The 19654-nt window shown below is 42.4% G+C and overlaps 4 protein-coding genes across 5 annotated transcripts; 1 reads left to right on the top strand and 3 right to left on the bottom strand.

Annotated features, from left to right (window-relative positions):
• Positions 1-2: 2 nt before the first annotated feature.
• LOC134186863 (uncharacterized) lies at positions 3-5450 on the bottom strand. Its single transcript, XM_062654934.1, has 10 exons — positions 5234-5450; positions 5105-5165; positions 5000-5029; positions 2907-2978; positions 2741-2842; positions 2391-2503; positions 2068-2174; positions 1557-1707; positions 1360-1491; positions 3-1298 (listed from the first exon to the last, which is right to left on the bottom strand). The coding sequence occupies exons 1-10, from the start codon at positions 5372-5374 to the stop codon at positions 96-98; spliced, it is 2112 nt and encodes a 703-aa protein (XP_062510918.1). The 5' UTR covers positions 5375-5450; the 3' UTR covers positions 3-95.
• A 39-nt stretch (positions 5451-5489) lies between these two features.
• Positions 5490-10464, top strand: LOC134186558 (serine/threonine-protein phosphatase 6 regulatory ankyrin repeat subunit B-like). Of its 2 annotated transcripts, none has more exons than XM_062654547.1 (14): positions 5490-5589; positions 6400-6473; positions 6540-6700; positions 6756-6997; positions 7056-7124; positions 7187-7378; positions 7443-7550; positions 7613-7670; positions 7733-8019; positions 8164-8229; positions 8294-8353; positions 8424-8545; positions 8610-8699; positions 9986-10464. In XM_062654547.1, the coding sequence occupies exons 2-14, from the start codon at positions 6460-6462 to the stop codon at positions 10251-10253; spliced, it is 1737 nt and encodes a 578-aa protein (XP_062510531.1). In that variant the 5' UTR covers positions 5490-5589; positions 6400-6459; the 3' UTR covers positions 10254-10464. The 2 variants fall into 2 exon arrangements, with proteins under 2 accessions (XP_062510531.1, XP_062510530.1); XM_062654546.1 differs by lacking the exon at positions 5490-5589 and adding an exon at positions 5687-6089.
• A 1906-nt stretch (positions 10465-12370) lies between these two features.
• LOC134186724 (guanine nucleotide-binding protein subunit alpha-11-like) lies at positions 12371-16599 on the bottom strand. Its single transcript, XM_062654754.1, has 8 exons — positions 16499-16599; positions 16074-16193; positions 15830-16014; positions 15608-15765; positions 15397-15528; positions 13339-13468; positions 13112-13265; positions 12371-12738 (listed from the first exon to the last, which is right to left on the bottom strand). Exons 1-8 carry the CDS (start codon positions 16515-16517, stop codon positions 12533-12535), a joined length of 1104 nt encoding a protein of 367 aa, XP_062510738.1. The 5' UTR covers positions 16518-16599; the 3' UTR covers positions 12371-12532.
• Positions 16600-16810: 211 nt separating this feature from the next.
• Positions 16811-19055, bottom strand: LOC134186385 (small ribosomal subunit protein eS4-like). The gene is made up of 6 exons (XM_062654345.1): positions 18990-19055; positions 17973-18373; positions 17800-17877; positions 17553-17733; positions 17395-17492; positions 16811-17331 (listed from the first exon to the last, which is right to left on the bottom strand). Exons 2-6 carry the CDS (start codon positions 17973-17975, stop codon positions 16891-16893), a joined length of 801 nt encoding a protein of 266 aa, XP_062510329.1. The 5' UTR covers positions 17976-18373; positions 18990-19055; the 3' UTR covers positions 16811-16890.
• Between the last annotated feature and the right edge of the window lie 599 nt (positions 19056-19654).

Here is a 19654-nt window from a genome sequence, read left to right as displayed (position 1 = left end):
GCTCATAGTAAACAACTGTCATTGTGAATTTACTTGCAAATTGACTGCATGGCAGCAGCAAGAGTTACTTTACATGTATGTACACTGAACATGCCTTATAAATCTGTCTCAATTTCACCAGGTGCTACATATGTAAACACTTGTCCGTCCTCCGTGTGCATTTGAGGCATTGTCATTACGTTGTCATTGTCCCATTTGAAATGAGGTTTAGCAGGCTGCACATCCATATCTAATTCAGCTCCTCCAAACATTGGCGATTGCCTTGGCGAGTATAGAATGTCACGGTTGTTGTCTACTCCACTGAGGTAGAAGTCTTGTCCAAGTGACTCTGAACGAGTCCTGTACAAACCATGTGGGTTCTGTGTCCAGCTGAAAGCCGGAACGATTGGTGACCGACTTGCACGTTCTTGGGGGTGATGATTTGAGAGATCTGTAAGGGAATGTCCCAATCGAGACCATGCCGGAGAGCTGGTTTGTTGGATACGTCTCACATTCCTATTCGGAGAATGTACAGACAATACGGCTTCACCTTCTGGAGTGGAAGGAAGAGGATGACCAGATCCTGAGGGTCTTCGCCTCCGTCGTCCAGATTGTCGGTTATAATGATCAAATGTAGGACTTTCGACTGTTACGGGGGATCCCGAGTCACCGACTGGACTGATGGAAATATCTCCGTCTTCACTATTCCTCTGACGTCTCATCCTGTTTTGCTCTAGTTTGTCAAGAGTTCGTTGTAATTCCAACAAATTGTCCGGCTCTACAACTTCAGGACTCTGCGACTTTTTCTCTGTTTTCGTGCCATTTGCCACCACTGATGCACCAGCTGTTTCACTCTCATACTCCTTCCTCAGTGCAGCTACACTGCCAGGAGTGAGTGATTTCTCTTCTGTTGATGACTGCAAACCATTGGCTTCTACCAGTGCCTCATCTTTGTATTTCTGACTTATACTTTGTGACCAAGCAAATGAGTCGACATCAATATCCAAAGGCCCCAAATCAACAGGAGTTGTACGAAGGAGGTCCAATGGACTTGACATTAGGCTAGGATAGCTATCATCAGTAGTCTGTTGAACAGTCATGTCAATAGAAACCGACGATGGAGTAACCATTGACGTTCCTACAGCTACACTAGTATCTTCGTCGTCGCGTTCCGAGTCTGGCTTGTTTCTTCTTTGAACAGAAGATTCAGCAGCTACCTCTTGCAGACTAGCGATGCTACCAGCAACTGAAGTGGCCGCTGAATCATAAAGAGAACGGGAAGGAGACACAATGAGAGCAAAGTGAGCCCAGTCCTGAAGCTTAAAGACACCAACATGCAAGTTGCTTAAACATCATTACAACTATGTTGTGCATCAGTACCTGATCTAAATTAATATCATCTTCACTGATGCCATCAAATGGATCATCGAGGGCATCCTCGACAGCCTGGAGCGATCCAAGCACAAACGAGACAAGAATAGCAACAAAATATGGAGCCCATTTAGGTCCAGTCTATCACAATCAGACGAATCAACTAACTCCACAACAATATCTGTGGAAAGAATCTACACCCATACCTCTTTAGTTGGATCGTTTCCAATGTGTACATAGTAAGGGGAGAGGACAATGGGAATGACAAAGATGAGTACCTTGGAGAACGCCTGAATCGTTCGAGGCGATCTGTAGTCCCTGACGACCCTCAGACGCTCAAACGACCAACACATTACACTACAAACAAACCACTCTCACTCTATCAGCAACCCTAATGTAGATCTATGTTGTAAAGAACTGAGAAAACAAAACAATGAAAACAATGATGACAATCAAGATGCATGGGAAATGCAATCAACCCACTAAATATAAACACAAACAACACATACTGAGACAGCAATCCACAAAAAGCTCAAGAAATTACAACAATATTGTCTATAGGTCACACAATCTGCTACAATTGAAGGCACCAACAAAGGTCATGTAACTACTTATGGTACCTATACCACAGATCATATAAAGCAGCTGACTCCAAAGGAGGGCCAAAATACAAACACTTCGCTGAGATTCAACAGTCACACTACAGAGATGACTTACTTGTTGTAGTGAATAAGACGAGTCACCAATGGTCCACTCATCGGTAACCTCGATGATCGTAGAGTCTCAGAAGCCAGAGCGATTTCACTCATGCAGTGGTATATACGCTGCAAGGCAAAAACACGAGCATCAGCCACCACCAAATATATGCAAGACCATAGTGAGCCAACCAACAAACACAACAAAACAGACTCGTAGTGTTTATTTATTCACTAGGTTGTAGGAACGATAGTGTACAAGAAATATAGTTGTTCTAAAATGGACAGTCACATTGGCGCTTGTGGTCAGAACACAATAACACGTACACCAGACTGATTCCGTACCCCAAGAGATGTGACTCGATCCTTTCCCTTCGGCTTCTTCAGATAAGCTTGCACGTATCCCATCAGATCTCTCAAATTTTGTAAACTTTTGACTAAGAAGTTCTCCGACAGACCTATTAGAGACACAAACCGACTATCAATAGATCTTGTGTTGTCGTTAAAGAAGCAACCCTTGATATAAAAACACAAGCCAATGATAACACTATTAGACAAGCTAATCACACAAGAAAATGTGTGTGGAATATGAGCTTTACCATCGAGGGTCTGAAATTACATCACAGATACAACCATTTGACATAACAACATATCGGTTACGTTGTCGTTAGAACAGACCATACAGATGGAATTACCTGCTGGCTTCCACCAGTCTCTATGACAGAAAAAGAGCTCCATAGCCGATGCTTTAAGATTCGCTAGATCGTCGAGTACTTTCTCACGTCGTTGGTAACAGGCTTGAACAAACAAAGTAGGAAAAACATTGACGGTACTGTTTGGTGGCTGGCAAGAAGAGCATACCGTTAATCGAGAAAGCCAGAGGGAAGACAAGTGGGCCCACAAACAGACTCATCTGGGCATTAAATTCCAATTCTGGAACAAAATGTGTTAAAAGTGGTTAATTAAAATACATGTACAGAGTTAACAAGTACAACTGAATGTACACATTGATTAACATGTAGGGGAGACAAGATAGTGCTACAGTTTTTTCTTATCTATTCAGCAAAACTATTCAGTCTACACTACCAATCTGCTATGGTATCCTAAACATTGTGAAAGCAATTAGAATGAATGAATAAGTACAATAAATAGCCTTCAAAAAGACAAATACGTAGATTTATATTCTTAACCAGAAGGCTCTTAATTGAAGTTTGTCGTTAGTGTTACTGCAGTAGCAGGCTGTGTCTACTGCAACTTTCATTGCTACGCATACATGTACATTGCAAAATGCAATGTACACATGTCCAGGAGAAAAGAAGCCTGAAGAGCGCAAGCCAAGTAAATCCATTAACCTCAACTATTGATGTCTTTGTTCTAGGCACAGAATCTGTCTGACTGCGATACAGTTGGATGTCAGTTATGATCTGAACACTTTGGGACCCAACCCTGGTCATAACTCCGGATAATTGACATTAGCTCTCCTTGGAGCACAAACAGGTGTCCATGGGCGTCCAAGTCTACCCATGCGCACTCATTTAAACTGAGTACATGTGTATACTGAACAATTGCACAAACATCCAAACTTGACTGCACTCTATGAGGTATAATGAAAAAGTAGTTGACCATATAAAACTAACTTGACATTACAGCTTGTTGCATATGGCACATTATTATGCACATAAAGGTTACAGCATGTACTTCTAGAAGGTGTCCGAGGCACTCCCCATTTGATTAACTGACACGTTCGGATAGCTGGCGTTTGGACAACTGACATGTTTGGATAGCTGGCATTTGGACAACTGACATCACTAAGTTGTAAAAGAAGAAGAAAAAGAAGAAGAAAACGAAGACGAGACTTGGATAGTCACATTAGAGCTAGTGACTGAATGTTCAATTAGCCTTATAAATAAACATGTCAAGGTTTTGTACAGATAGGGGGAAGGGCCCCAGAGTGGAATATAACAGTCATTGACCGACAACAGTTTTGCTTTGATCAGACAGACTACTGTACATGACTCCTCAAGGTGTAATAGCTAATCAAGAGTATGTTGTTGTTCAACAAACAACCTATTCAATCTGTTTTGTCTTAATTCATGTATTTAACATGTCTACTGTAGTAATCTAACAGGTGTCTACTATTCATAATTGCAGTATTGTTATTTTGCACTCACACCATTACCAACTCTATAAATTAGATCCTGCCTGCTGCTTCCCGTCAGTTGTCTGGACTTTTGGGTGCCTTACTGATTCTTTACAATCGATCCATGCAATACGACAGTGTATGTTGTAATTTTAAATTTAGTTTGCTCATCTCTTGATCAGTTCATGTCACTTTAACCTTCCTGTCTCATTATACTTTAACCTTTAATTAACAGTTCATGTCATTACTCTAACCCAACGTCATTATGATCACAATGCAAGGAAACAACAGCAAACAAGCCACATTTTATGTCTATATTTTGATTACAAACAGTAGGTAGTGAAAAGAACATGATGCAACAAATAAAGAAATTGAACTAAACATTGATGAGAATAATTACAAATTTTTTGTTAAATCAAATAAGAATGAATGCCAAAAATTTTTAAATGTCAATTAATTAATTGATTTTATTTTAATAGAATTAAATAAAATAATTTTTAATTTGATATGATTTTTCTATTGTCAGGTCAACCTATTTTGCTAGAGCACGATGTCCGACCAAAATTTTTGCCTTAGATTCCACACATACACAGAAAATACCTAAATACTTCAGTAAATTGTGTGCCTAGTGTCAACAACAAATTATTCTCTCTGCCCATCCACTTACATAAAGTCGGTCAAGACATACAGCATCTTCTACAATAAATTACAATTCTGACAATCTACATTCCATCTGACATTCACCACCTACTGTACATTCATCATTCGCCTAATTCTAACCTATTAAACACACTGTTAACAATCACCTTCTCACCTTGTGACTGACATATGAGGGTGCATACAACTGTGCACACAAAACCAATTAGTCACATATCAATGCAACTCTCCAACACCCGAAAACTTAGACAAACGTCCCTACCAGCTAACACAATTTGCAATACGACACCAAACGATGAATTCTCAAGAAAACTCTGCAGCACCTTCCACGACAAAACAAGCGACAATGTCAAATGAGCATCCCTCAATAAACAACATACCCACTACTCACTCCTTTCGTCAGCATGTTGCGTTTAAAGCGAGCAACAGAGAACCAACTGTGTCGAATCCGCTGCTGACGACGACTCCGGAACTGTCGCTCTACAAACTCAGCAGACAACGGGAACGACTTGGTACTAGCAGTGTCGGTCATCGTAAACTATATGACAACATATGCAGACGAAATCACACCACTATGCGCCCGACAGAGCAGCTAGCAGGCTGTTTCAATCGACTCCTCGACTGCGCATGCCCGAATGTGGGTGACGTCAATCCAACCGAGCTGACTCCCCGAAACTCAGTTATTATTACTGTTAAGTCCAAGTGTAGTCGACACAAGATTTGCGACGGTGGCGGTACCAGCAGAGGGTTAGTGATACATTTCGATTTATTCGCCGCGACGATGCGTATGGCGGTCGGAGCGCGCCGATTCGGGTGGTAAACGAAACGGCGTGATTTAACTCGGATGTCAGGTGCTGAAAAATTTTCTTGTCGTGATTCACTGCCGACGGCTGTGGAGCGGCGCTCCCATGTCGACACTTCCGGTTCGTAGCAGATACTCGCATGCCAATGTCGTAACCCGGTGCGACGAGGTTGACGTGTAGGCGTGGCGAGGCGGTTACATCAAACTCGGTTCGCTTGCTGCTTGAGCATTAGCCCCACGGCTTTGGGCGACGTCGCTTATCTCGTTGTGCTTTTCGAATCGCGTCAGATATCGTTGGACTCGATTGGATTTCGTTAGCGGTAGTGTGGGCTCGAGGCTGTTGGTCTGCTTAGCTAAACTCTTTTCCGTTTGGTGACCGATGGGTGCGGTTTCAAGCAAGGAGGATCATTGCTCGGTGGTTTTTGATGATCTGAGCTTTTCTAAGGTGTGATTGCGACGGGTTTCGTGAAGGGTGAAGAAGCTGGTAGTGCTGGATGGCTTGCTGCATCCGGGGGCGGATGGTTTGTTGAGTCGCGTTTGGCGGTTGCTAGCGCGCGCAATCGGTTGCACACGTTGGGAGATGGGACGAGTCGATGCTGTGTTGTTACCATTGGCACTCTAGCTACTGTTGGTGGTGTCTTTCCCGGCAGGTCGTCCTTTCCTGTGATCGGGCGGCATGTGTGCTTGTCATTGTTTGCATTCCTTCGTGGACATCACGTGCGGCGCACGAGCTCACGCGTTGTTTCCCGCTCTAGGAATACTCGAGCGTGCCGGAGTTCAGAGATCGCGGAGACGGAGAAGAAGAGCCTTCAGAGATGACGTCGTCGAGGTGAGCAAATCAGACGTCACGTGACTAGTCGGTGTGTCACTCGTAGTGTCTGGTCTGTCTGTACAGTACCAAGCTTCATGCTGCCGGTGGGCTAGAATCCGATTCGGGAGAGAGTAGTAATACGAGAGAGGACGATATCGACGAATACTTGGAAGCGGCGCTCGAAGAAATGGACAAGGAAGAGAATGTGATTACAAACGGGGAATCCCCTTCGCGCAGCCGCAACAGTAAGAGAGTTCATGTTTTAGTTTGTGATTTCAACTAAAAATGTGCGTCTCTCAGTGAAGGGTGGACATCAGGGATCGGGAAGTGGTCGTCCACCTCACAGCGTGGGGGAGTTTTCTGTGCCATCTGATAGCAGACCACCCGAGCAGCTAGATGGTGAGAGTTCAACCCCTCAGACAAGACAACAACAACAACAACATTTGTCTACTCCATCTCATCAGTTGATATCACAACGGCTAGAGAGCAACAGAAATATGATGTCCGTCGAACGTCCAGTTAACGTCCGAGATGCCAGACAGGTCGAGAAATCATGAATTGAGATTATTGAATCGATGGAGTGAAATACAAATTTTTCAGGCTGCGGTCACGTTTGCCAACCAGTCGAGAGGAATGCAAGCCGCTGCTCATGGAGATATCGACCTTCTGGTTGGTCATCATCGTTACATACTGTAGACCAATACCGATATCTTTGTTTCGTTTTGTTTCAGCAACGACTTGTCCTAGACAAAGACATCGACTTTGCTTCTACAACTCGAGACAGTCACGGATCGACGCCCATTCACAAGGCTGCCGAGGGAGGACACTTGGATTGTTTGAGGTGGCTCATTGATCAAGCTCCACCTGAAGCGGTTCACATCCAGGATGTCGACTTCATCACACCTGCATTAGTTTCCATCACTGTACAACATTTTTGACTGTATAAGGCGATGGGTATGATTTATAGAATGGGGCGTGTTTGTCTAGAATGGCCACATTGAGTGCCTGAAGATCCTCGTTGAAGCAGCTGATGGAGAAATAGAGACGTTTGACAAGGGATTGACTTTATTGCATCATGCTGCTTATCACGGACAGGTGTGTTGTCATACCTTCGTTTATGTAGTGCCCATTTCATTCTCAATCTTTACTTTGTGTAGGACGAATGTTTATCATTCTTGCTTTCAAAAGTCAAGGAAACCCAGAGCAATGGCAGCAGTAAGTGTGTCTTGTGTTACCAATTGATGTAAGCAGGCATGGTAATGCATGAAAATATTTAGTGTCTTTGGCTGATGACACTGGCGTCACACCAGCTCATATAGCAGCTCGGCAGGGGCATCTCCATTGTTTACAAGTGCTGGTAGAAGCGAACGTGGATGTGACCAACGAAGATGAGGATGGACAGACGCCTATAGACTGGGCAAATCAAGCTGGGAGACGAGGCTGCTCCCACTACTTGCTCCTCGTCGACTCGTGTCACACGTTGTCAGCGACCGTTTCGAAACTGCAGGGACAGTTGGGGCGAGTAAAAGACGAGAACAAGCAGTTGAAAGCGGAGTTATCTCAGGTACTTTGTGTTTACTTCACATGCGCACACACACACACACACACACACACACACACACACACACACACACACACACACAGCGGCTGCTTTATAATCTATAGAGACAAACTGCTTTATATAGCAAATTGGGTTCTATGTGTACAGGTTCGTCGGTCTCAAGCTTCATCAGAACAGCAGATTCGGAGAGAATGTGAAGAAACTATTGACGAGGTGATTGATAGTGACATATCATACTATTAGGGTTAGCATATATTGACAGTATGCTTCTTACAAGGTGAGAAAAGAGTATGTAGACATGACTGTAAGATTAATACAAAAGATTGACAGAAGCCAGGTATGTATGATCGACTGGATCGCTGCTGTGTACCTTCAGATGGAAACTACTAACACGTTGGATGGTTTAGAATGCAAAAACACAGCCTGTCGACGAACGCGTGATCTCTGCCGAACGAAAAGCCGATGAAGCAGCTGCCGAGGCTCGTCAGCTGCACAGGAGACTACAAGATGCTTACAGACGTATAGACAGGTGATACACTACGAGCATGATCTCCGTGTAAACGTGTTGTAATGGTGTGACCGATTGATTGCAGTTTGATGATAAGTAGCAGAGAAAGCAGTCAAAGTCCGTCGAGTCATAGCAGTCCACTTCCAACAGGCATAGAAGCAACTCCGCTACTAAAGTAAGCACAAGTAAAGCAAAATTGTAATTGAGTTGTCTCTCAGCCAGTGGCCCACCTTCTACCCTACTGATTGTATTTTTTATCGAATCAGGTTTTTCGAGGTCACTGGATCTTTTTATTTCTGTCATCTTCATCACCAGTGTATGACAAATTCTCTCATCTCTGAGTAGTCCCGGGGCAACCATACGTTACACTTTTAGGGGCAACCATACGTTACACTTTTAGTTGCCCGGTCATTACACTGGTTTCCCATAAACTAAATGAAATAGGATAGGTTGTGTGTTCCTTTGAAGTCTTGGTCTTATTTGACACTCCAGAGGCCGTCACTGCCTTCGATTGTAATGCACTGGTCTACTAACTACTTCAGAGACATCACTTGAAATTGACTGATCATCGTCTGATAAATCACGTTGACTTGCAATTTCAAACTTTCTTCTGCAATGGGTAGTTGACGTTTGGAGGTAAGTGGCGTTTGGTACTACAGGGACAAAGTGGTCAATATGGAAACAGGAAGGATTGGCTTCGAGTGCTGCAGATGAACAGGTGAACCACTAAGTGTGCACGGCTTCAGTTGGGTTAGTCCTTGGGTTAATATGGACAACCTTAGTTTGCCATTTCAGTTGCCCAGACATGTTTTTGGTTGCCCAGGGCAACCAATTTGTCATACACTGGTCACCAACAAGTCACTGTACCTGATTGGCTTTGGTGTAGGCATTTCGTGTTGAAGGACAAACCAAAGGGCATTGATTATCGACAACAGTTGCCGTACATTGTTTGGCTAGGAATGAACTTGGACTCTGGAGCTGTACTGCTCCGCCCTGTGTGTGAAAGCAATATGGCCTGGCGTTGCTTAATTGAATGCTTGTCTGGGTTAGAAACCTGTTGTTCACATAAATTTGTATTCCATCCACTTCGTTATCTATGTTAAGCCCTTGATCGCGAATAACTGAATAACCGAAACATGTAAAAAGATGTTCAAAGCCATAGCCACACTAAAAAAACCACCACGGTTGCTATAATGAAAGAAATCTAATTGTGGACACTATCACAAGGGCCTGGCTGCGCTTTGACATTCTTTGCATGTCAAGTATTTTTAGAAATATGACCAATAAAGTTTGTCTGATGAGTATTGTAGTTAGGAGCACCTACGTGCATGTTATTGTGTGTCGAGCACACAAGTTTGTCTCCCCAAACTAACCACCCAGTAACACAGACTCAACTGCACCGTATTATATCAACCACACGTTTGAAAAATTGAGATGGTTGATGATGTGTACTTGTTTCAGGGAGTACCTCTCGAGGATGACTCATCAAGTACCACAAGGACACACCTCCAAGCCTGCTGTTAATGATCGCCCTGCCTTGGATGGTCAACTAAACAATGGAGGCACAGCAGGAACGATGGTGGGAAAACCGAACCCGCCCCCACGATTTGACAGCTGGCAGAAATCTCTCGCACTGCAGAGAGTAACCGACAGCTCAGAATGGTCCGATCAAGGCCTACATGGCAGTAGCAATACTCTACAAAGCTCAGGTTCAAGCGTGGAGATCTGATACAACGAGGATGGTCACAGTGTTGTGTTCGTACCGATACTTATCAAATTAAGTGCTTTTATTGTAATGATTCCATAGAGACAGTTTTAGGCCACAGTCCTGGAGACTTGTGCAATCCGTCGGGGATTGTTAAATTATTGACAAGGAATAACTATTGCAGGCCAATTTCTTGCTTTGAAGTACAGCAACATAATATACTACCTATAACTCAGTCTGCTGGTCTACACATGATATGTATGCATCTGTGGAAGCTGACAAGCAGACAGTCATGAATTGCACGCTGTTGCTATGCAACACACGAAAACTAGACTTCAGTACATTGTACCAGCCAGTATTTTGGAGGGCACTGTGACCTTGTCGTAGAATTCTTGTTATACGATCCTTTACCTAGTAAAGTGGTGTGACACGTGATCCTTAGCTAAACTTGCCCCCAGGAAACTTTGCGGACGATAATTGAAAGAGGAAGACAAAGGAAAAGTCTCTTTTTAAGAGGAAAGGAAAAGTTCGTTTAACTGATTGACTCCACTAACAGGGGTGGCCAAGTTTGGATAAAGAACGCATCCTGGTGCCCAACGGAAATGACACGTTCATGTGAACACACCTGCACAAGATTGGTTTGAGGCTACCTACTAGTACCTACATATAGTACGTACGCACGTAGGCTCGAGAGTCCAGCCGGTCATCTCCCCCGCGGTGAAGAATTCAAGGGGGGAGATGACCGGCTGGACTCTCGAGCCTAGTACACATGTAGTATGTACATACACACATTGATACATACATTTTTTGTTTGTATTATAGGCGTCTGCGACTCCAATAAAAACGTACAAAATGTACAACAAATCACTCTACTCACAGCACACTATGAAATCTAATCACTGGTGTTACAGACTCAACCAATGGTGCCCAAAACTTATAAAATGATTCTGTTGCTTTTCGTCTAAACCAACAGTGTCTGATGAAATCTGAGTGCCCATTTAAAACTGTTTATGATTGCCGTTGGCGGCAATAGTTTCTGACGCTTCTGCCAGTATGTAACAATGAGGATGGGGAACCACAATTTCCGGTTACCTTTCGTTAGGAGGAGATCTAAGATATGGCTTCCCTGGTTAAAGTGAGGTGGTGTGGTAGCATCTAATGAACGTAGCAGCCTAACTGCATTTCACAACACTTCTCTCCATATTGGGCAGTTCCCAAGACAATGATTGATCGTATCTTCTGCTTGTGATTTACAGGCTGGACGTGATGCTGTGGATGAGAGACCCCATCGGTGTAGTCGATAATATGTTGGTAGAACCCGATGTAACAATTTCCATATGCTGTTTTTTGAAATGGCAAAAACTCTCTGTTTCCGGTATCTTCCAATGGTCTTTCCACTGGTCAATTGATACATACATACATACATACATACATACATACACACCACCAATTACTACAAATTACAATACCACAGTTGTGAGATTACAACAGCAAGTCATACGTACATACATAGTACAGACATACATATATGGCACATACATTTTTTGTTACAAGAGCCGCTAGGGCCCAGGTTAGATACTGCAGTCACTAAGCACTTGCTACGATTACAGTCACTACGCTACCAACAGTCACTATATGTACTTTTAGTCACCATGTACTTGCTGCTTGGACAGAACCGACACTCTGGAGAGAGGGGCAATTGTATGTTAGTTCCTTGCCCAAGGGAACTTATGTATGTGGCCCTCTCATACTTGAACTCTGACCCAAAGGTCCCAGATGTTTCCAATCTCCAACTGCACACTCTAACCAATTGAGCCACATACATACATACATACATACATACATACAGTCATGCAGACAGACAGGTAGGCAGGCACACAGACACATGATTGACATTAGTGATTTCTTGTGTTCACCAAATCCACTCGAGACGTCACCATGTCTCGAGTGGCTTCAAGCTTTGGTGCCAAACATTCGCTTGCTTGGTGCCCAAGACCAGCCTCTGGTGCCAGACTGATGGTACCATATTGCCAGTTGGCCACCCCTGCACTAACAGCCCCAACACAACCCATTGTGACACTAAGAATGGCACTGGTGGGCAACCAAGAGATGCCATGCAAATGCAAAAACCATGCATCGACTCTCTGCTGCAAACATGTCATATTACCTCTTCAAATATGATACGAATTGATTTAGTGTTCCATCCATCTGCAATAATGTGGTGGTTAGTCGGCCAACATGTATCTACTAATTGTGAAAATAGATAACGACAAGTTCTGTCACTACACGTATATAACACACGCCTACAGCATACCGACTCGGCTCAAGAGTTTCTGTAATATTATGTCCTTCACAGCCGATATGATGAATTTCATTGCTTCCGTGTCGGTCGCGCACGTGAAATATGGATACATCTCCCTCTTCGTCGGCTCTCCATTCAGGCCTACGTTCAAGCTCAAATACTTGTCACGAATAAAGTTTCTCACAGCCTCGGAGTCCTTCGCCGGACCTGCAGATTATATCACTTTAGGTCGTCAGTAAGCCCACGTTCTGCCCCTGCCTGCCAATGGTCTGTCTGGTATACAAATGGTAACAACACACACACACACATACACACACACACACACACACACACACACACACACACACACACACACACACACACACACAACACACACACACACACACACACACACACCACACACACACACACACACACACACACACACACACACACACACACACACACACACACAATGATCCAAAAATAAAATATATACAAACATGCATATGCTAAATTGCTTAAATAATTCTTTAATTAAATTTGTGTCTGCCCTTTGCTGAAATGGTATCCAAGTGACACAGACGTCCAAACATCCTACCTGTGTAATCGGGTAGATATTTTTGCACGTTCGATTTCTTGATCTTTTCCTGCAGCAAGTCGGTCTTGTTAAACATGACGATAACTGGCATATGCTGAAACAGCTTGTTCCCGACTATGGAATGAAAGAGCTTCAGACTGTCTTGCATTCGATTCTACAAACACACACACACACAATGGCAACAGGCAATCAAAGTGCATTGCAGTCGACTGCAAGAAACTCCGCACTTCGCCTTCTGCTTCTGCCACCGTCAAGTCGTACTCGATCAACGACACAAGAAATATGATAGCAGTCACGTTGTCGAAACAATGAATCCACTTTCTTCGTTCTGCTTTTTGGCCTCCGACGTCGATCACCCTGACAGACACAAACATAGATACAAAAACAAGGATGTCTCCAAGTGGTTAAAAACATAAGTGTGTGTGTGTGTGTGTGTGTGTGTGTGTGTGTGCATGGTGTGTGTGTGTGTGTGTGTGTGTGTGTGTGTGTGTGTGTGTGTGTGTGTGTGTGTGTGTGTGTGTGTGTGTGTGTGTAGAGTTCACTCTGTAGGTGGAACTTAGGCACTTAATTACATTTTAATGAATCGATTATGTTGTACAGTACATGAATTATAAAACAATAAAATTTAAATTTGGCTTAAACAAATCATGTTTAAAAATACATAAAATATATGAAACTTAATATTTTACATAAATTACTATCAAAAATATAATTTTAATTTGACTCAAACACAGATTACTTTTAATAAAATAAATAGAATATATAACAATAAATATCTAGCCCGGGGTTTGAAATACTTTAAAACAATATAAATTTGGCTTACACAACTCACATTAATGGAATATCAAAATATATAAAAAATAATTAATATTTTATGTAACTTACAAAATATCCAAAAATTAATATTTCACATTCCACCTTAATAGTTCTGTTTTGAGATCCTTATTGTCTCATTTTCCTTCATATATCTGATGCCTCAAGACGTTGGTGACCATTGTTCTCACAACTCACGATCCACGTGAGCACCAATACTAACCTGGCTCACTCGCTCTCTTGCATACGATCTGAAAGGACACTAACACTAAGACCTATACAGAAACCATAAGGTTTCACTCTGCAGGTAACTAGACCCTACATAAACACGGCAACCAAAACGTGACCCCTCTAATTAATACTAAACACGCATAAATAGACAACGGGCTTGTAATAATTTCTGCTTCCATTCGAATGCCATTATTCAGTTTTTCAACAGCTTGTTCCAATATCATTTCGAAGAAGCATAAATGAATTAACTGAATGCATTAATGTACTAATACTAACCCAACTGCAGACTTCCAAGGTCTAACAAGACAAAAAATGGAATAGTCTTGGCAACAAGATTTGTATCTAGGTGTGGATCCAGCATTTGAAAGGGTAAGGGTGTACAACCATGCCCATGGCAAAACCACACCACCCAGTTTTGTAAAATACATTGATAATTTTATATTTATTGGATGCAGAACGACCCAATTGACTAGTTCCTTGGAAGCTTCAGTTTCTTAGATGAACAACATGCTCTACTGCTTCAGACATCTCTCAGCTGGAGGCTTACACCACACGGGCAGATTCTATCAAACTAAGAGAATAATGTTTTTGATATCAAATCAGTCATCAGCTTTGTATATCCAACAACATTTTGCGTCATTGCAAGTAACGACACAATTTCTTACTCTGGTAAGTTAACAGCAAATGGCAACGAGGGAGAGGGCCCGGGGCCTGTTGGACCCTCTCCCTGTATCCATTATTACTCTTTATCAGCACACAGTTTGTTAATTAAACATTTAGCACACATGACAACAGTTGAATAAGAGGAAAATAAGTGTAAATAGAGATCTCATGTTAATAAGAATATAAATACCTTAGGAAATACCTTCTAATGAGCAACCAACACGTAATTCAAGAATACTCTGTGATCGCCTGATAAGCTAGCCTTAGGAACATGCAAGTTAATCTGTTGTTTGCAATCTAAGAACAATCTAGAATGACAGACGACTGTGTGAGTAAGTTGTTGTGAAGTCTGAGTGTGCGCTCACAATGGAAAGTTTACACCAATGTGTTTAGCCTGACATCACAAAACATAAGCATCTGTGTTACAATCAATCAATCGACCTCTTCGTCTGCCTATACTGTAATCCACATGTCTGTTAGTCTCTATGTCTATGGTTACCTTTGTTTATCTGTCTTATTACAAGTTTTATGAAAACAACAGACTTGTTAACACAACATGTTGAAATATCACTACCAACCTGAAGACAACTTTGTCGTCCATTTGAAACAAATATTCGATTACTCCTGTTGTAGGCACTCGAACCCTCAGCACATCGGTAATAGTAGGGACATAACTAGACGAACCAATTCTTCTAATGTGTTTCATGTAACTAAAAATAATCAGATGAAACCATAATCAAGTTGAGAAACCGAAATACCAAAGGTCAACTCCTGCAGTTTCATTCTTACTATTCTGTAGAATCGCTAAGCTGAAACTCCCTCCTCCTACTCACACACTTTTGCACCCCATCATCCGCCCACAATTTCTCTATTGCTTCCACAACCTCATCACCCATCCTAGTCACCCTACTAAATTTGTCAACAGTTAACACCTTTTCCATCTGCACCTGTGAAATACAAAATGGCCCTTTTCATCCATGGAAACACATGCCATACAAGACAGAGTCTTACCTCCAGAGACTTGTCAGTTACATCAATCGATAGGCGCTTCATAGCTTCTAATGTTGCCTGCATTGAGCTGACAATGTTCTCAAAGATAGGAGTTCGAAACTCCATTCTGTCAGCTTCAGAATACCCCTTGCCATGTATAATTCTCATCTGCTTGACAAAAGTACTCTTTCCTGACTCTCCGCTTCCTTCACACACACATCACAACTCATTCCAACATCTAGTCATTTCTACACCTGTTACTAACCGAGAAGAAGAAGTTTCACATGGTTTCGTTGAGCCTTTCTTTCTGCACGAAGCTGGGCGTCTATTTCGCGACTCACATCGCGCTGTCGTCGCCAGTCCTCCTTCAACTGAGCTTCAATCTCTACATCCATGAACAAATATGAGCAGGTGATGAGTCGTACCCAACAGCTCGCGCTATCGCTAGAGGCTCGACTGTACAGTAAGGTGATGCGAATTAGACTACCGCAGGTGTTTGACACCCCTAGATAGGTAGCTGGCGCACATATAACATATCCAGCTTCAACAATATATATGAATAAGTCAGAGCCATGAGTATAGCCCGTCTACTGCAACACGCGTACGACACTCTGCGCTCCACACGTCCTGTACGCTTTCTCAGAAAGCTAGACTAGACTCTCTTCTGCGTAAAAAATAGTTGGCGGTCACCTTCTCGACTTCTCGCCATTTACAATTTCTAGGCTGCAAGCTTATGCAACAACCGTCTATCCAGGCTTTCTCAAGTGACTTTCAAATGGCAGATATGCAGATTATATACGGGACAAAGGGTAGGCTTGGTTAGCCGGGACCTACTTAGATTGAAATTTGCGTGTCCTCTCTTACTAAGACAATCTAGTGGACGAAATTGGACACCGACGGCACAGTCGTCTTGATTAATTTGTAAGTCAATGACACAAGGTGGCAATTAATTGCACTACACATTCTCATTTCCAAATTATTCTAGGCGAGAACCAACGACAGTCAATGTGAATGCCATTATATTGTCTATTCAGACATGAATATATAGGCAAGAATGTAAACACACAAGCAACATTCGGTGTCTACACTGAGCTTTGCTGTTTAGCTTTCTGCTCCAGTCGTCGATCGCGTTCCTCGGCGATTGTCAGACGAACTCCTTTGCCCTTCGGTAATGAGATCATAGGTTTGTTACCGCTGCCAATCACAAACACGTTGCTAAGGCGAGTGGCAAACACGTGCCCTAAAGAGTCCTTCACTTGAACAATATCAAACGATCCATGATGACGTTCTCTGTGTGTGATAACTCCAACGCGACCCAAGTTACGTCCACCGACCACCATGACAATGTTTCCCAATGCAAACTTGACAAACTCGATGATTTTCCCGGTTTCCAGATTGAACTTGACCGTGTCGTTGACCTTGATGAGAGGGTCTGGATATCGAATGGTTCGACCGTCGTGAGTCACAATACAGGGAACACCCTTAGCAGCTGTATGAATTCGTCTGACTCGACACAGTTTGAACTATATATATAAATATTGACATTGACAATCACAGAGAGATGATACAACCATATAAACAGCAACCTTTGCTTCTTCAGGAGTAATTCTATGTACCGTAAAACGTCCTTTGACGTCATAGATTAAACGAAACTGCTCGCTCGTTTTCTCAATGGAGATAACGTCTAAAGACAACACAGCAATTACAACAAGTTTTTGAAAGGTTGGAATATATCTATTCGCACCCATGAATCCTGCTGGATATGTTACGTCCGTCCTCACTTTCCCATCGACTTTAATCAGTCTCTGCATAAGAATTTTCTTTACTTCGTCGCCTGTCAAGGCGTATTTCAGACGATTTCTCAGGAAAACAATGAGTGGAAGGCATTCCCGTAGTTTGTGGGGCCCCGTCGACGGTCGCGGTGCCTACACCATAAAACAAATCTATCTAGCAACTCTGCAGCCATGACTAAACTCGACGTGTCTCCTTACGAAGCGACCACTGAGTTTGTCCAACATCCAATGTCTCGGAGCATTGATACGCTTCAGATGCTTCTTCGGTCCACGAGCCTAAAGCAGTATAAACAAGAGAACGGCAGACGTTAGAAAAGTGCAGTGAATGGCGAGATGGCAAAGATTCTTAGACGATTCTCTATTCCACTCACCATGCTCAACAAATATCGCAGCGCATGCGCAGATGATAGGAACGTCAATCCACTCTGAACTTTTGAAGTAGTCTAGATCTACATTGTAACAATAATAATACAGATCTAAATTAATAAACTTTAGTACAATTCTATACGTCTTCACACTAATAGCTTCTGTTCACGTATTTTTCTGAGTGTCCAATTGCAATACCACTGCTAGCTAGATATTCACTGTAACTTACTCTACTTCTTCGATCCACTCAAGACACTTCACTGAAAACCAAAAATAGACTGCATACTGCGTAGGGTCTAAATCTAGATAAATGATCGAGCTGCAGGTCTGCAGTGCACATGTAGATTCATCACTTGATTTGCGTCACAGACTCTTTGGGAGGTTGTGGTCTACACATGAAAATATTCTAGAAAAGAAGGCTGTTGTTAGTAAAAAAGAGGGGATATGTACACCAATCTAAAGAAACTGTCTGTTTCAATGGATCCATATAAAATTCAACCAGCTGAAACCCTAAACTGTAGAAAAACTCTGGTGATGTCCACTGTCAAGAATAGTACAAAAATAACAACCAACACTAATTAATTTAGACTACACTAATTAATTTAGACTACACTGTAGTATTACCCTTCAAAGGTTCATAGTACACTGTAGTCTAAAATAATAAGGTCGATATGACAATACATTAGTAGTATTAACTAAAAAATTACACAAAGCTGGTACTATCATTTTGCTTATTATGTTTATTCAAAGACACAATGACCGCTAAATTAATAGCGTGTGAATTGATCTCAAGAAAATAATTATATTCGACTAAACAAATAAATGCAAGATTTCTTCTAGACACGCGATGTCTTCATTTGCCCTGCTACGTCTGATGAGTCATATTGCCAATCCAAACACATTCACAATGCAATACATGGAATTGTTCTCCCACCTCACAGTACAGCTGCCTACGCATCAAGTCACTAAGTTTTCATATACAAAGATTGCCTCGGTTGAAAAACAAAATCACTTTATCATACCATCAGTTGCACAGTTCCAAAAACAAGTAGAAGCGGTATGAAATCCAGCTCCAGTCTTTTGCATTATCACACAACTCACTAAAAAAAGCAAGAACAACTTGGTTACACCCATACCCCGCCCAACTTCCACTTCTATTTCCGGTCTAGTACTGAAGGAAAAGAAGTGAAAGTTGCACTGCTTTTACTACAAACGAACCGATGTATTTGAAGGGCTTGTTCAATTTTGCCAGTCGATTGAGAGAATGCTGAACGATGGAGGATGACCAGTCGTGGACCCTGCTGGGCTGATACGAGCTGCTAGCGAGTGTAATGTTTATACCCTGCGCGTGTAAACATTCCTAATAAGCATACATGCAGCAGCAAACCGCACAAATAATAAACGCATGACAAACCCCCTCGACGATGTGGCTCACTTCATCAACAACAAAAGTGGCCTGAAAGGTATGCGTGGCAGATGACTCAACTGTACACATTCTGATTTGTTTAGCTCATATTCTTACGTCTTCTTTACCAGCCTGGAAAGACATGACACGGTCTGTAGTCGGTGGTGTGTAACAACGAGGTCAAAGCAACAGGCCTTTGCAAGAATGTTGATTCACCATGGGCGGGGCTTATTATAATTTACTACAAAGTGTAAGTATTTGTCTATTTCTTGTAAAATACAA

Source organism: Corticium candelabrum, chromosome 11 (genome assembly GCF_963422355.1).
Source record: "Corticium candelabrum chromosome 11, ooCorCand1.1, whole genome shotgun sequence".
NCBI classification, from domain to species: domain Eukaryota; kingdom Metazoa; phylum Porifera; class Homoscleromorpha; order Homosclerophorida; family Plakinidae; genus Corticium; species Corticium candelabrum.
Note: the sequence above shows the minus strand (reverse complement) of the source record. Positions and strands in the feature narration are given on the sequence as shown.

Coding starts and splice junctions, on each gene's coding strand:
- LOC134186385 (XM_062654345.1), bottom strand. Junction 17,734..17,799: donor ACAAACTCAGTGGTCGCTTC/GTAAGGAGACAC, acceptor TTTATGGTGTAG/GCACCGCGACCGTCGACGGG. Junction 17,332..17,394: donor TTACTCCTGAAGAAGCAAAG/GTTGCTGTTTAT, acceptor TTATATATATAG/TTCAAACTGTGTCGAGTCAG.
- LOC134186863 (XM_062654934.1), bottom strand. CDS start 5,374: ATGACCGACACTGCTAGTACCAAGTCGTTCCCGTTGTCTGCTGAGTTT. Junction 5,166..5,233: donor GCAACATGCTGACGAAAGGA/GTGAGTAGTGGG, acceptor TTGTCGTGGAAG/GTGCTGCAGAGTTTTCTTGA. Junction 2,175..2,390: donor ATCGAGTCACATCTCTTGGG/GTACGGAATCAG, acceptor TTTGCCTTGCAG/CGTATATACCACTGCATGAG.
- LOC134186724 (XM_062654754.1), bottom strand. Junction 13,469..15,396: donor GACGACAAAGTTGTCTTCAG/GTTGGTAGTGAT, acceptor TGTGTCTGTCAG/GGTGATCGACGTCGGAGGCC. Junction 12,739..13,111: donor ATATCTACCCGATTACACAG/GTAGGATGTTTG, acceptor TATAATCTGCAG/GTCCGGCGAAGGACTCCGAG.
- LOC134186558 (XM_062654546.1), top strand. CDS start 6,024: ATGGGTGCGGTTTCAAGCAAGGAGGATCATTGCTCGGTGGTTTTTGAT. Junction 6,701..6,755: donor CCCTTCGCGCAGCCGCAACA/GTAAGAGAGTTC, acceptor TGCGTCTCTCAG/TGAAGGGTGGACATCAGGGA. Junction 7,125..7,186: donor ATGGAGATATCGACCTTCTG/GTTGGTCATCAT, acceptor GTTTTGTTTCAG/CAACGACTTGTCCTAGACAA.